Source organism: Electrona antarctica (assembly GCF_951216825.1).
Source record: "Electrona antarctica genome assembly, chromosome: 18".
NCBI classification, from domain to species: Eukaryota; Metazoa; Chordata; class Actinopteri; order Myctophiformes; family Myctophidae; genus Electrona; species Electrona antarctica.
Genome location: NC_136799.1, coordinates 14,524,875 through 14,542,043, shown reverse-complemented (window position 1 = coordinate 14,542,043; position 17,169 = coordinate 14,524,875). Strand labels below are relative to the sequence as shown.

General features: G+C 50.2%; 1 protein-coding gene across 1 annotated transcript in view; it reads left to right on the top strand.

Moving 5' to 3' along the window:
- Positions 1–587: 587 nt before the first annotated feature.
- Positions 588–17,169, top strand: part of LOC306941786 (A-kinase anchor protein 6-like) — a gene marked incomplete at its 5' end in the record, with an annotated part of 21,584 nt that continues 5,002 nt past the window's right edge. The window contains 6 exons of the mRNA XM_079527429.1: positions 588–665; positions 7,199–9,454; positions 10,640–10,854; positions 11,193–11,381; positions 12,326–13,337; positions 13,731–14,978. Coding sequence (XP_079383555.1) covers positions 588–665; positions 7,199–9,454; positions 10,640–10,854; positions 11,193–11,381; positions 12,326–13,337; positions 13,731–14,978 — 4,998 coding nt within the window. The remainder of the gene's footprint in view (positions 666–7,198; positions 9,455–10,639; positions 10,855–11,192; positions 11,382–12,325; positions 13,338–13,730; positions 14,979–17,169) is intronic.

Sequence of the window (17,169 nt, the reverse complement as noted above, 5' to 3'; positions counted from 1 at the left end):
AACTGCTCAGCAACCCATGAAGGGACATAACCCGTAAACGACTATAAACGTTAAGTGAAATATATTGGTGGAGAGAGACACACACACAGAGGAGAGAGAGATAGAGAGAGAGAGAGAGAGAGAGAGAGAGAGAGAGAGAGAGAGAGAGAGAGAGAGAGAGAGAGAGAGAGAGAGAGAGAGAGAGAGAGAGAGAGAGAGAGAGAGAGAGAGAGAGAGCTAAGTGATTGATGCAGTAGGGACTGGTAGAGTGACTAAGGGTGGTGTGGTGTAAGTGCTTCATGGAGTGGAAGGCAGTGTGAGAGGCTGTATATAGTGGTCTGAGGCTCTCATGGATGGATATATCTGTATAGTGGGAGCGCTGGGAGAGGAGAGGAGGCTACAGTAGACATGATGGGAGAGGAGAGGAGGCTACAGTAGACATGATGGGAGAGGAGAGGAGGCTACGGTAGACATGATGGGAGAGGAGAGGAGGCTACGGTAGACATGATGGGAGAGGAGAGGAGGCTACGGTAGACATGATGGGAGAGGAGAGGAGGCTACGGTAGACATGATGGGAGAGGAGAGGAGAGGAGGCTACAGTAGACATGATGGGAGCGCTGGGAGAGGAGAGGAGAGGAGGCTACAGTAGACATGATGGGAGTGCTGGGAGAGGAGAGGAGGCTACGGTAGCAGCATGGAACCTTTGGCCGAGAGGGGAGGATTAATAGCCTGTGTTCCAGCCGTCACTGCGCTGCTCAGTCTCACAGTCTCCTATTCTCCACAGGTAGGCGGGACATACTGTGTGAAGGTTGAAATGGAACCGTGGCTTCTGATTGGTCTGTGGTGCGGGTTGAGGAAAAACAGCAGTTTGACGTTGTATCAATGCGCACTGCGCAGCTACTGCTGTTGTCCTGCAACGTCCCCTTATCATTCACTAAAGCCACCCCGCCACACAGCTGTCATTTGTTTTGTACTACTGAATCTGACAGTGTAGGCTACTACTGAATCGTTTACTTTTTACTTTTTCGAACGGCACTACTTTTTCAACAGTGCATGAGAAGCATGGACAGAGTGGCGCTGGCTGATGACGTATCAGCCACAACGGCGCTGTACGTAACAGTTGACGATATGAAATGCGAGTCAAGTAGCCTCTGTCCAGACTGAGTAGTGCAGTGACATGTTCAGATCAGTGGAACACAGCCAATCAGAGGTAGAGGATTAAGGTTTATTTGGCGAGTGTGCAAATGGGTACGGTGCAAAATAACCGATCTACAAGCGCACACACACACACACACACACACACACACACACACACACACACATACATACACACACAGACACACACACACACACACACGTGCATGCGTGCGTGCGTAGGGACAGAGGAGAGAGAGAGGAATGTTCCCTCAGTGAAGTCAGGTAATACTGGAATTGATGTATGCTGATGTGTTAAGAGCTCTATGAAACGGAGAGGAGAGGAAGGTGTGAGGTGTTAGGACTAACACACACACACACACACACACACACACACCCATACACACACACACACACACCCATACACACACACGCGTGCTGTGTGTGTGTGTGTCATCACCATGACAGACTGAAAGTGCCAGACGCACAACATCAATCGCACCCATTGTTTACACACTGGAGCGGGTCGACCAGACGAATCACACAGGTTCAAGTTCATGAGCGATTTGCCGGCGGTCAGAGAGCACACGTGTAACAGGGAGACAATAGAGGAGAGCCATGCGCTGACACAGCTGTTAATCCATTTAAACTTCAGGCTGATTCTATGTCTACTAAATCTGAACATTTCTGAAAAACCAATGTTTCTATGTCAGTGGTTCTCAAAAGGTCCCCAAAAATGGTATGTAATTGTCCTCTGACCCCCATCTGAACATATGTTCAGCTGGGGGTCCCCATGAAAACATCATTGATGAAAACATCATTGACGTGAGCATCACTCTTAACCCATTTAGACCTGAGCTCGATTCTACAAAATGTCTTCTAAATCATGACGGTTTTCTGAAAAACCCATTTTTCTATGTCAGTGGTTGACATTTTCATGGCATGGACCCCCAAAAATATATGTAATTGGCCGCCGACCCCCATCTGAAATTATGTTGGTCCAGGGGCCCCCCAGAAGCAAATTTGAGTTAAAAACATTCACTCTGAAAGAATATATATTCAAAGATTTGTGCCACATTTTCACGATATTTCAAAAACAGCAGACCTACAAGTTCATAGCGCGGCACTCGGTGCCGCGCTATGAGCTTGTAGATCTGTTGTTTTTCAATAGCTAAAGCATAACGTAATGCTTAAAACACCACGTTCAGACCTGAATATATATATTCGCTCTGCCCGTTCGCACAACTTCTCGTCTTTGCATGGACTTTGTATGTAATCGTGCCTCTCTAACCGTCCAAGTCTGAACGCACCTTACAGTATTATATAATATAATATAATATAATATAATATAATATTAATAATTTAAACCGCATCTGAATTAAACATGGAAAGTACCAACACGCACACACGCACGCACAATCCTAACACACACACACACTCGTAACACATAGTCCTCCACACAATAGAAGCATGCACTTATAGCTCACAGCTTACACATATTCACACTCACAGTACACACACACACACACACACACACACACACACACACACACACACACACACACACACAGTAGAGAAGACAAATAGCAGAGGGCAGCAGCTCTCTGACCTCGCTGCCTGACTGAAGAGTAATTTCACTGCTACTGGAAGATGTGCAGAGAATACACTGAGAGAGAGAGAGAGAGAGAGAGAGAGGAAGGAGGGAGAGATGGATGGAGGGAGGAAGAGAAGTGGAGAACTGGCATGAGGAATGGAAAAAGGAGCGAGAAATGGATGAATAATGGTAAAGTTAGATGAGAAGAGAGAGAGACAGAATGAGAGAGGGAATAAAGAATAGCACGGGAGGAAAACATGGGAAGTACACATAGAGAGAAAAGCAGGAATGGAGGAGAAGAGAGGAAGAGATGGAAGAAAGAGAGAGACAATGGTAGTCATTGGGAGTAAAGATAGAAGGAAGAAGCAGGGGAAAAGAAAGAGAGGGAGGAAGGAATGGAGAAAGGGCGATGGAATGAGAGTTGATAAGAGAGAGAGAGAGAGAGAGAGAGAGAGAGAGAGAGAGAGAGAGAGAGATATGAGCTACAAAGAGATAGAGGTAGAGAGAGGTACAGGTTGAGAGAGATGGAGGTGGAGAGATAAAGAGGTAGAGCTAGATGGAGGGTGTTTAGAGATGGAAGTAGACAGGTGGACGTGGAGAGAGAAAACTACATGGATACAGAGAGGAGGCTTAGAGAGATGGAGTTATATAGAAATAGTATTAGATAGTCAGGTAGAAATAGTGATGGAGGTATAGGTACATATTGAGGTAGATTTAAATTGACGTATATTGCAGGTGGTAGAAGTTAGAGATTGAAGTAGATGGAGGGGGAGAGAGAGAGAGAGAGAGAGAGGTAGAGAGAGAGAGAGAGAGAGAGAGGTAGAGAGACAGAAGGCAGCATATACACAGCATGTGTGTGGTTTTGTTTATAAATGAACACTTCTGCTCAGTGATAAAACGATTGTACTCTCTGTCCCTCTCTCCGTGTGTGTGTGTGTGTGTGTGTGTGTGTGTGTGTGTGTGTGTGTGTGTGTGTGTGTGTGTGTGTGTGTGTGTGTGTGTGTGTGTGTGTGTGTGTGTGTGTGTGTGTGTGTGTGTGTGTGTGTGTGTGTGTGTGCTTGTGTGTGTGTGTGTGTGTGCGCGCGTGTATGCGTGTATGTGGGAGGTATATGTGTGGCTGTGTGCACAGTACACGCAAGTGTTTGTTGAATTTGTGTATGGCATGTGTGCACGTCTGCTTGCATACTCATGCTCTCTCTCACACACACACACACACACACACACACACACACACACGCACGCACGTACACACTCACACACACGTTTATGTGTGTTTTTGTGAAAGTAGCTTACTTTGTCGAAACAAAACAAAAGAAAACTTTTTTTCAATTTGCTGCATTTTGACTGCTCTCATCTGTTAACATTGCATGCGTTTGGAGGGTCCAAGGAGAGAGCAGCTATGTGGCGATTATTCATGTCTGGGAGCGTCTATAGGAGCTGCCGGGAGGCTGGGAGGCTGTCCACGCACTCAGCAAGACAGAGATAAAATGAATATTAAAGTGTGGCGAGAAATCTACAGCATCAAGATAGATCCTGATGCTGTAGAATAGATCGGTGGTTCTCAGAGTTCCTTGAGGGGGTTCCAAATGTACCCGTGTATAAACAGGTCTGTGTATGTTTGTACGCTCTCAGAGTTGTCAGTTATGGGCGTATTTTGAAATGCAAAGTTTGAGAACCTTTGGCACGGCTCTCAGAGTTGTTGAAATTTAAAATCTCAGATGCATCGACGCTCGACGGATACAACGATGTACTCTAATGGGTGTTGGCTTATGTCAAATATGGCCTGGGGTCTCTCTATTCATAATGTTTGCAGTAGCCTATTTTACAGTTAAATGAGCTGTGAGGAGATGCCAGGGTGCTGAGTCACTCCACAGGGAGCTGAGACAGGCAGCACAGAGAGAGAGAGAGAGAGAGAGAGAGAGAGAGAGAGAGAACACACTCAACTCTTGTATAACTAGTCGGCCTCTGATTCTGTTGGGGTTTGGTGCCCATCAAGAGCTGCAGATCGGATGTTACTGCAACTCATTTGGAGAAAAGAAAATGCATTTGTGGTCAAAACCTCTCTTGCGGCTGGTTGACGATTTTCTTAGATTTGAATAAAATCGTTTTTGTCCGAATACAGATGAGATATACAAATTAGAACTCTGTAGAACAACCCCCGTGGATATGCTAAAAAGCTTGTTGCATTTAAAGATTTTATGATAGATTAGATCACAATCAAAATCGAATCTATAAGATTAGAATGAGATTATGAAATGGTGCATTTAAAGAGCTTTGCAATGTGCATTGCCTTCAACCATTCACCATTCACACACTGACGGCTCATCGGGAGCAGTTAGGGTTCAAGGTCTCTGGCTTAGAACCGGTCCAACTCAATATCCATAATATTGTCTTGTCACCTTATGTCTTTTTCAGAAACCGTTTGTTCATTAATTAACAATCACATTCATTCAGTCATTTGAACTCAAATTGTCCTGAACGTGTATATATTAGTCAAAACATGTGGGCTTGTCGTCTTGGCCCCCCTCTCTCTGCTGCACTTGTCTACCAGAGCAGAAATTATGTCTTTAAAATGAACAACTTTAAATGTGCTGAGATTGTAGACGGAAGCATTTTGCGGGTCATCAGAGTCCTGCGGTGATTGGATCAGGCTGATGAGGCAGCCCTCCTGGGGGGGCGGGGCTTGTCTGCGTTCAAGTGACACCCAGTGAAGCTATTACTCTCATCTTCCTTATCAGCAGGACGTGAATAAACCCAATCCAATAGAAATTCATTACGCAGACCCCTGCCCCCCCCCCCCCCCCCCCACACACACACACACACACACACACACACACTTCGCGCAAGCTAGTTTATTAGATTAATAGGCTATGAATAGCTAATATGAATTACCCCCCTCGCTTGTTAACGAGACGAGGAGCAATTTGTATAATTATGTCTGGTGGAAGGCGAGAATTCCTGTGTCTAAGCATATTTTAGACAGCAGAGCTTTCTGAAGGCCTGTGATTACGTATTTACTTTGGCTTTTCTTTTTTCATTCTCTCTCTCTGCACGATGCACCCTCGCTCCCTCTCAGAGAGGAAGTTTGTGAATTATTCATCACTTTGTTCCACAGCTGAATAATTTGTGTTGAGATTTGAGGAGAAATTGTGGAGTTTGATTTTTTTCCCCTACCCTCTCTCTCTCTCTCTCTTCAAGGTTTTTCTTTATTTATTTACTTTGTTTTGAATTGTTTTGAATTGTCTCGGTTTTGTAAGAGCTTTTGATGTTGCGTTTTGCTCCCGTTGTTGGGAAGCGTACGTTTGGTGCCCAGGGACGGCGTAGTGATTAAGACCCCGTGTAGCGTTAAATCCCACCAGAACCTTCTCTCCATGTGTCGCATGCACTCTCTGCCCCTCAGCTACTGTATGCTGTCTGTCTCACTGTCTGTCGCTCAGCTTTCCAACTGTCTGTCTGTCCTACGCTGTCTGCCCCTCAGCTTCCCTATACCGTCTGTCTCTCCCTATACACTGTCTGCCCCTCAGCTTCCCTATACCGTCTGTCTCTCCCTATACACTGTCTGCCCCTCAGCTTCCCTATACCGTCTGTCTCTCTCTATTCACTGTCTGCCCCTCAGCTTCCCTATACCGTCTGTCTCTCCCTATTCACTGTCTACCCCTCAGCTTTCCTATACTGTCTGTCTCCCGTACACGGTTTCCCTCTTACCTTCCCTATTGTCCGTCTCTCTTATACACTGTCTCTCTCTCTCAGCTATCCTAGTGTATGTGTCTCCTTCACTGTCTCCCGCCCAACTTTCCTGCTCTCTGTCTCTCCTATATATAGTCTCAGCTTTCCTACGATCTATCCTACTCTCTCTACAAGAGGCAATAAAGCATACATTTCTCCTTCCATGTTTAGTAGGTGACATTCAGTGTCTATCTACCTCCATCTCAGACAGTTTGACCTTTCTTCTCCAGGGGATATTAGATGTCTTTGCATGTCTTTGTAGTTCAAAACTTTAAAGTAATTCAGTCAGACACTCTAGTCGAGATGCAAACCATTTATTGCAATGACATTGCATTGTATTTGGCGGTGTGGCTCCCGAGATACTCCAGAACAAATCTGTGCAAGCACGACACAGATTTGACTCTGGGCAAAGCAGAGCCTAAACATGCATAGTTATTCCAAACGTGACACTACACATTGAACGATATGCTGACAAAGTGATCAGTGAAGACCTAAATGCTACTACAGGAGGAGGCTGGGGAAAAGGTGGAGGAACTTTGTTCACCGATGAGCTGTCATCTTTGGTGACAGACGTTGAACATTATACTGTAAGAGTGAGCGTCAGTTGCTTCAATAGACTGCGTATAGTTGTTCCAATAAGATCGTGGCCTTATGTGATGTATGAGCATGACACTGGCTCGACTTCCGTGACTGCCTGAGCTGCCGCAATGCTCCAAATATTACTTTAATCATCTTCCCTTTTCCCTCTTCCTTTCTCGTTCGTAGGTTCCCGGGAACTTCCTAGAGCCGGGTCTAGTGGACCTCCACCAGAGCAGCCCGTTGTCGGCCAGCCCGCCGGCAGCGCCCGACGATTCCTGGGAGTGGGACGAGACGGACATGACCATCACCGAACCGGAAGCGCAGGAAACGCCGCCGCCAGACCTCACGCACAACCTCCCACACAGCCTGGCCTCCCGCAGGCTTCAGCTTCACGGGACTCTGTCCAATGGGACAGGGGGGGGTCAGGGCCTGGCCGGCCAATCAGAGCAGCCGGCGGCCTCTTCCGGCACTGCTCCGCCTATCAACAACATCAACAACAACCACGTCTACCAAGTATACAGTCTGCACAACGTGGAGCTCTACAGGCAGCCTCCGTTTGCTGTTCACCGCAAGGACACCACCGCATACCCCCCTTCGTCACTGACAACCAAAGGGGGAAACCGGAAGCAGCATTTGCCTGTTCTGCTGAAGAGCCTGAGCAAAGACTCCTCCTTCTCCTCCATCGAGTCCCTCCCAGACCTCCTGCTGGGGGGGGCGGCACTGAGCAAGCGAAGAGGAGGAGGAGTTGGGGGCGGCGATCGAGGGGGCAGCAGCGCCGAGTCGAGCGGGAGTCGCAGGTCAGAGAGCGAGAGCGGGATCGTGAGCGACACCGGAGACGCCGCCGAGACCGCCACCAACCCCGAGGTCCAAGGAGAGGAGGAGGAGGAGAAAGAGGGGGACGTAGCGGAGGAGGATGAGAAGGGGGGGCAGAGGAGGAGAAGGAGGAGGAGGGGAAGCGTCAGAGGTGATGGTTCCTGTCGCTCCCCCGCGGAGGTCGTCGCCGAATCCCCCTGCGATGAACCGGCGTGCACGGACGAACACATCGAGCGCATCCTGGAACGGGCCAACAAGGTGGCGCTGTATGGCGCCGACTACATCAGCTTCTACAACCACAGGAACAAGACGGGAGGGAGGAGGAGGCGGGGAGGAGACGCGGGAGAGACAAAGGGACGCAGGAGGACTGAGGAGGACGACGGAGGCGACAGCAGGAGGAAGAAGCACAGCAAGGACGGAGAGAGCATGTGGACGACGGACGAGAGTGGCGGAGAGAGCAGGACAAAGAAGGCAGAGGACAAACGAAGGAGGTCGAGGAGAGGAGGAGAGGCCGTGGAGATCCTCATCAACGGACGAGGGATCCTGACGCCCGCCGACTCTGACTCTGACTTCGAACTCTCCAGAGCCTTCGTCACCCGAGGTGACCTCGACTCCGGAGGTCACCGGACGTGGGGGCCGGCGGACACGCCCCCCGACCTCAGCCGGCAGTCCTCGTCCCCCGTGCTGTCTCAGGGCTCGTCCCTGGAATCTCTCCTGGCTCTGGGCCTGGAGTTATTCCCCTCCTCCACTTCCACCGCTATGAATACCAAAGACCCCCTACAGCGCCGCGCCTCCCTGGAGAGTGGTCTCGTGGAAGCCAGTCGAGGAGGCGGTGGGGAGAGCGGAGGCAGCCTCGCCAGCCTCGGAGACCTAGGCCTCGGGGAGGAGGAGGAGGAAGCGCTTGGGAGTGACCGAGGGAAGATGGGAGGAGGGGAGTCTGAAGCGGGGAATGCCGCCGGCTCCTCCGAGGAGCTCAGCCGGAGAACCCTGGAGCTCCTGAGGCGCCTGGAGAACATCCAGAGCCCGCTGGACGGCGGCATGACTCGCAGCATGTCCGACATGACGCTCCGCTGCAGCGGTGGCGGCAACGGCAACGGTCGACTCCCCACCTCGCCGTCCCTGGGCGGGGGGAGACTGGCCCCTCTGTCCGGGGGGATCTCGGGATCGTCCGGCTGCGTCCGCAACAGAGGCCCGCCGTCCTTCGTCTTCGAGAGCTCGGCGGCAGCCTCGCTGACGGAGCTGAGCAGCGGAGCCGAGGACTCGTCGTCCCTGGGCTCCGAGGACCTCGCCGCGCTCAAGAAACGCCAGCGCCACCTCTTCCTGGACCCCGCCTCGGCCGCCGCCGCCTCACCGCGCTCTCACTCGCGGCCCTCCTCCCCTTCCCTGAGGAGGCGCTGTCACGGGAGCGTCCGGAGCGGCGGAGGAGGAGGAGCAGGAGGAGGAGGAGGAGGGGGCAGCAGCTCGGGCCTGGAGGAGGGGGACGCGGCGAGCGTGAGCATGGTGGTGAACGTGTCCACGTGCACGTCGGCGTGCACGGACGAGGACGAGGACGACAGCGAGCTGCTGTCGTCCTCCACCCTCACCCTCACCGAGGAGGAGTTCCTGAATGGAGCACAGGACGAGGCAGAGGTCAGTTAGTTTCTGTTACAACACGTGTTCAATACAGTGATCAGCAGTGTTCAATACAGTGATCAGCAGTGTTCAATACAGTGATAGCCCCCTGAAACATTACAACATGTGTTCAATACAGTGATAGCCCCCTGAAACATTACAACACGTGTTCAATACAGTGATAGCTCCCTGAAACACTACAACACGTGTTCAATACAGTGATCAGCAGTGTTCAATACAGTGATAGCCCCCTGAAACATTACAACACGTGTTCAATACAGTGATAGCTCCCTGAAACATTACAACACGTGTTCAATACAGTGATAGCTCCCTGAAACACTACAACACGTGTTCAATACAGTGATAGCTCCCTGAAACACTACAACACGTGTTCAATACAGTGATAGCTCCCTGAAACACTACAACACGTGTTCAATACAGTGATAGCTCCCTGAAACACTACAACACGTGTTCAATACAGTGATAGCTCCCTGAAACATTACAACACGTGTTCAATACAGTGATCAGCAGTGTTCAATACAGTGATCAGCAGTGTTCAATACAGTGATCAGCAGTGTTCAATACAGTGATAGCCCCCTGAAACATTACAACACGTGTTCAATACAGTGATAGCTCCCTGAAACATTACAACACGTATTCAATACAGTGATAGCTCCCTGAAACATTACAACACGTGTTCAATACAGTGATCAGCAGTGTTCAATACAGTGATCAGCAGTGTTCAATACAGTGATCAGCAGTGTTCAATACAGTGATAGCCCCCTGAAACATTACAACACGTGTTCAATACAGTGATAGCTCCCTGAAACATTACAACACGTGTTCAATACAGTGATAGCTCCCTGAAACATTACAACACGTGTTCAATACAGTGATAGCTCCCTGAAACATTACAACACGTGTTCAATATAGTGATAGCTCCCTGAAACACTACAACACGTGTTCCAGGCGCATGCCACATAGGCTCTGGCCTGACAGCGCGTTGCGTGTTCGAGTCCCGTTCATGACGACTTTTGCTGCATGTCTCCCTCCATCTCTCTCTCTCTCCCTCTTTCCTGTCAATCTCCACTTGTATCTATCAATAAAGGCAGAAAAGCCAAAAAAACAAATCTTTTAAAAAAAAGAAAACGTTCTTTATTCAGTGGCCGCTCTAACATGTTATCCCGGCGCGTCCTATCTCAGCAGGATGGCAGGTTGACCGGTGTCGGTGGCAGCTCTTCCTGTGATGAAGACGACGACGATGATGATGACGATGATGATGATGAGGAGGAGGAGATGGAAGGCTCCTACGTCCTGGGTCTGGAGTACATGAAGCGGGAGCTGCAGAGCTGGATCAGGCCTCCTCGCACCTCCTACTCCTCCTCCTCCTCTCACTCCTCTTCCTCCTACACGCCCAGGTGACAATGCTTTGGGACTTGTCATTTTACTTTAGTTTTAGTTCCTTTTGATTTAGATTTTATTTTTCTAATTCATTTAGTTTTAATTCGTTTTTAGTGCGGCTTTGCTGGGTTTTATTAGTTTTTATTTTTGAAAATGCCAATAGATTTACCTAGTTTTTATTAGTTTTAATGTTAGTTATTTGTCAGGTGCAGGATTGAAAAGGTATAAAGTATTGTTTGTGTAATAAAAAACTTAACAAAAGATAGCATTTCAAAATGTATATTCAGCTACAGATAAACCACCAACCATCCACAGAGGAAAACTAACTATACTAACCTCTCTCCTCGCCCTCCAGGACCGAGGTGGGCCTCTGTGACGAGCTGCAGTGTGGGACCTCCTCGCCCTCCAGGACCGAGGCGGGCCTCTGTGACGAGCTGCAGTGTGGGACCTCCTCCCTGGACTCCACCCCCTCCTCCTCGTCCTCCTCCGCCCCCACCGCCACCTCCTCCTCCTCCTCCTCCACCTCCTCCTCCTCTCAGAACAAGTAGGCCTGTCATAATCATTACATGATGAACCGCCTGATCGCAATTATTTTTGCATAGCTATCGTAATCGTTTCCATGTTAAAAAATCACACCTGTGTGAAGTGAGGGGCACTAATATATTAAAGTCACTCATTAACTCATGTTGATATGGTGATGTAATGGTGATGTAAAACAATTCGGTTCCATTTGTACACTCTCAGAGTAACGGACACGTAAGGGTCCATTTGCTTCCTAACTATCAGTTCTTTAACCGGGGACCAGCTGGAACCCCCTCGAGGACCCCCGGAGGTCCTCGGACCCCACCATGAGAACCACAGCTCTGGCCCAGCGACAACCTACAATGTCAGCGGTTGCACTCTGGCATAGTTTAGGAGGTCAAGATTGACTTTGGTATACGTACTACTCATCCGATGATGGTGCCAACACAAACATTAAACGCCATTAACAATAAAGAGACAATATGACACACACATTATGACGTACATTTCATTGTCAATGGCGTTTACAAAACAAACATTGAACTAAAGACAAACATTACACCTGTATATAGGAGGGGCTAGCGCCCCTCAAAAATGTTCGTACATACATTTTCCAAAAATCCCACTCGTGTGAAGTGAGGGGCCCTCTTATCATCATATCACAAAACACAAAAACAAAAAGGGTTCGAGCGCATTAATTAAGATTCGAGTGCCAACTGTAACGAGCGATTGTTCGAACCCCCGAAGGTTCGGGGACAGCCTTACTTCAAGTGTGATTTTTTTTAGTATAACTTTTAGGTTCTTTGTCATATCTGCCCTGTGTAATTTGCGATCACGAAGCCCAGAAACCAAACATAAATTAAAGTTGTATCCATAAGGTTCCAATGCCCAATGCCAATAGTAATAATTCTTTGTGTGACGAATCTGACGATTAATATTAATTAAATGTTGTGACGGTGCCATCAGCCCTCAGAATAAGGAGCAGCAGCGATGCTTCCTCAGCCGCTCGGCCCTCAAGCTGCTCGAGGCTCACGCCATTGTCGCCGCAGCGGCCGCGGTGGGAGGAAACATCAACATCAACCTCAAGACGAGCAACGAGGCGGAGGACACGAAGGAGGCGAAGGGGGATGAGGAGGAAGAAGAGGAGGAGGAGGAGGAGGAGAGCAGGAGGAAGGCCACGAGGAGAAGCAGGAGGAGGAGCTACCTCAGCCGGTTGGTGGACGACGTGGAGAACGGGAACGCAGAGGAGGAGCGCGCCGAGCGGCCGAGAGGCCCGACGGATGAGGACGCCGAGCTGCTCCGAGAGGAGTCCAGCCTCCTCACCCGGAGCGGGGAGTCCTTCCGCGAGGCGCTCAGGGACACCAGCGCCTTGGAGATGGACGGGGGAGAGTCTGGGACAACGGCGGCCATGACAATGGATTCTCTTTCTCCTCCGTCGTCCTCCAACCTCCCGCCCTTCCCGACCAAGCGAGTGTCCTCATTGGTGGGTCAGCTGAAAGGGGAGTTACCCTGCCACGGCTCCTCCTCCTCCGCACACAGGTCCCCTCCATCACTCTCTCCCGTAGAGGACCACAGATCCCAGGATGCATTGCGTGGCGGCAGCAGCAGCAGCAGGCCCGCGGTCGGCTGCCGGCCGGCCATCACCAGCCAGGAGAACTTTGCCTTCTCCTGCTTGGTGACGGAGGAGAGCCGGAGGCAGACGAGGGAGAAAGACTCGTCCCTCGCGCCCAGAAAACGGCGTAGCCTCTCTCACTCAGGCTGCTGCGGCGGCCATCTCCCCTCCGCCTCCCACGCTTCGTCTTCGTCCGAGGAGGAGCAGCGGAAAGTGGCGCAGGGGAACGTGCACGAGTTTGTGAAGGAGATCATCGGCATGGCCTCGGTGGCGCTGAGGAGCAAAGAGCAACTGGTGAACCAGGAGGAGAACAGCGGCTCCGCTACAGATCCCGGACATGCTTCACTGACACAGATCAGAGACAAGGTAGGAGAGGAGAGGAGACGTTAGCAATCCCTGGGGGGGCGAAACTTGGTTGTTTTAGCTGCAACAACCAAAGCAGTTCCAGCTGCAAGTAGAACACAGTAGTATATCAATAAACACATCTCAAATGTACAACTCCAAAGACGATAAAACAAATCTAAAAGAACTTCAGATTAACGATACATTATTTCACTCTCCAATGCTTGAATCTTGGTATATTTATCGGAGTGTTATGAAAGTTGGTTGAGTTATTATGGTTGGTGTGTAGCTTTAATGTCTGCAACAAGATCTCAGATAAGTTCATACTTTATCATATTTTTAGAAGTCCGGTAATCCAAAGATAAATTGGAATTTAAATTGGTCTATCTGTTTTCCATCTCTTCCACTGCTCTGCAGGTCCTGGAGCACACCCATCGGCCCATCCACCTTCGGAAGGGAGATTTCTACTCCTACCTCTCCCTCTCCTCCCACGACAGCGACTGCGGCGAGGTCAGCCAGTGCACGGAGGACAAGAGCACCCTGGAAGCCCCCTACTTCCTCCCCTCCTACGGCAGCCCCAGCACCAGTCCCGTGCCCCCCCGCTCCACCTCCACCCCGACCTTCAAAGCCTCCGCCCACCACGGCACACTTCCCGGCCTCCGCCTCGAGTCCGGTGGCGACGGCCCGATCGGTCGCAGTGTCGTCGGGTCTACGCTCAAGAGATCCAGCTCCGCCCATGAGTCGTTAAGCCCCGCCCCGGTGCTGTGCCTCAGTCCGGAGGAGACTCTGTTTGAGGCGTGCACGGAGGAGGTGTTCCTGGGTCCTCCTCTCTGCTACAGCATGGCCTTCACCAAGACCGCCACACACAGGCCCGACCACAGCCTGGACTACTTGGACAAACCCTATGACTTCGCCTACTTGCCCAGGCTCGATCGAGTAACCGGCTCCACGCCGCGGGACAGTCCCGCCTACTTCTCTCCTATTGAGGACCCCAGGTCAGACTCGGCGGAGAGCTTTCTGTATTTCCAGCAGACCTGCCCCGACCAGCAGGCCTCCAGCTCGCCGTCCCAAGGGCCTCGTTCCCATCTGCTTCCCGCCTCCGTCTCCTTCCCCTCGGGGAGCATTTCCTCCCCTCTCCCGGGGCTCGGTTCCAAACCGAACGATGTCAAATACAGCAGCCTCTCCTCGCCTCCTTTGTCCCTCCTTCGTCAGCCCTTCGTCATGGAGGAGGAGGAGGAGGAGGGAGTGGAGGCGTACCACGGCTCTCCGGTCGAGGAGAGAGAGAGCGCGCGGCAGGGAAGCGAGGAGGAAGAGGAGGAGGAGAGGAGTGGTAATGAGGCGGCTCCTTATCTTAATCCCCGGGCACGTGTCGCCGCCGCGATAGGCCCGAGCGTGGCCGAGCGCCGGCCCGATAGCGGGACGCTCCAATCCAATATGGACGCCGTAATGACCCAGATAAGTGACTGGCGGAGTCCAGGCTCCGCGGCGACAAATCCCTTAAAAGAGCCGACGCCCGTTAATCCCAAAATTAACTGTCCCGCGATGAGAGGCGGAGATAGAGAGGAGGAGGAGGCGGGCGGGGAGAGGAGGAGAGGAGAGCAGGCGGAGGAGGAGAGGAGGCGGAGGCGAGGAGGGAGGACCGGATCCCAGCAGGATGTGAGACAGGTTGGTGTTCCGACCGAGGTGTGAGACCCGGCATGTGTGTCCTTTATGCTGCAGACTGCTGTCCCATGCCGTACGCTGGAACCTGTGTGTGTGCGTGTGTGTGTGCGTGTGTGCGTGCGTGTGTGTGTGCGCGTGTGCGTGTGCGTGTGTATGTGTGTGTGTGTGTGTGTGTGTGTGTGTGTGTGTGTCTGTTTACATTTCCGAGACCGGACAGGTGGTTTTATTTTATTAAATCCGTGCTTCTATCTCTTCACTTCCTCACCTCATCCTCTGTTTCCTCCACTCGAATCCTTCTCGGTTTCCTCTTCTCCTCTAATCCTCTCTCCTCCCACTCCTCTCTTCTCCTCCCTCTCTGTTTCCCACTCCCTCCGAGAGAGAGAGAGAGAGAGAGAGAGAGAGATTTGTCAGTTGTGAGTTTTAAAAGGGTTGATGTCTGCTGACTAGAGTGACATCACCACCTGTAATGACTGATCAGCCACAGCACTCAGTTAGCATTAGCATCTTCTTCTTGCCACAGTTTGCATTAGCATGTGAGCGCTCTTTTTTTATTTTATTCATTTATTTTGTGGGGGGGACCTCTGTATTACTTATACCTCAGCACAAAAGCAGTTTAATTTATTCTCCCATCCAAAGAGTTTTGAGAATTAAGAACTCTCTCTTCTGTGCCTGTGTACACAAAAGCAATAAAAAGTATAACAGGGAGGATAACTTAGAGGAAATAAAATAAAATACAAATCAATGAGGTTTGCTAGAATAATTGCAGCAAAACAGGATCATTCATTCAATACCTGGCCACAAGGGCCTGATATGTTTAAACCTCATATTGGTCCAGAATTTAATGAACACATTTCTTTGAAGATGAAGAGGAAAAAAGTAATGTTATCCATAACATCAATGTCATTCAGTAGGGAGTTTAAGCAATGGCGGTTTTCCGCTAGGCGGAAGAACAGCTGCTATGACGCAATCACCGTAGCAGTCAAAAAGCAAACAGCCGCCGGCGACGGGTTCCCACCCCTTTTTGGTTCCCATGGTGACGCGTCGACAAGTTAAAGTGTAATTAGCAGAGCGCATACATACAAACAACGCGTCCAAAGTACTAAAATCACTCACCTATTCGTGACGTTGTAGACGCTTCGTGGAAGTGTAGTTTCTGCCGTAGTAGGAAGGGCTGCGACGGCAAGCAGGTTTATCTTAGACTGCCGTATAGCCGTCGTTGCTTAAAGTCCCTGTATGTCCATCCTCTGCTGTGTTGTGGGAAGAAACACTTTTACAATAAAATATCAATAACATCTGGTCGCATTGGCCTGAAAATGTCCTGAAAATGATATGTGGAAACATTACAAGGGCAGTTCAGTGTTAAGTATGCTTTTTAGTGCTTTGTGAAACTCTGGCCAGGAAGGTGCTTGTGCCCTTCTTAATAAATGTCTGATTATACCGGTTAGTTATGACCTCACCTCCTGATTGGCTGAGTGGCTGCATTCCAATCAGTGACAGTCTGCTTTATTTACATTATTAACAGTGGTTCTTCAAAATGGGGTCTGGGGACCCCGGGGGGTCCTTGATGGGGCTCCAGGGGGTCCCTCGCAAAATGAGTATACATATATCAGCTATTTGAAAATAGCAGATCAATAAGCTCTGCTATTTAAAAAGAATCACACCCGTGTGAAGTGAGTGGTGCTACTCCGTGTGGGGGTCCCCGGGGGGCCCCCGGAAGTTCCAGACCCACAGGACCACAGCCAGGTGTGTGTTTGTGTGTGTGTTAGGTTGCGCACAGGTGGTGAAAAACAACCATGCTATTTTCGTGCTCAGACCCAGCCACCCAGCCAGCGAGGCAGCCAGCCAGGCAGCCACACACATAGCTCCGTAAGGGAGTGGTTGCACCACACCAAAATGTAATATTTTGTAAGCATTTGAACACATGCACATTTTATATGGGGGTCCCTGGCTCTGAACATTCTCTCATGGGGGTCCGTGGTCAAATATATCTATCTAATAATTTAGCGATCGCCTGCCCGCTGTCTATTTTGCTCGGTCGCTGTCTGTCAGTCCGCTGTCTTTCAGTCAGTCAGAATACTTCTTTCCGGCTCACCAGTGAAATGCATTTTGGGACGGACACAGATTAATACTGGGACACACTTTTCCGCGTAACAGCGGGCGAGCGATCGCTAAATTATTAGATAGATTACCGTAC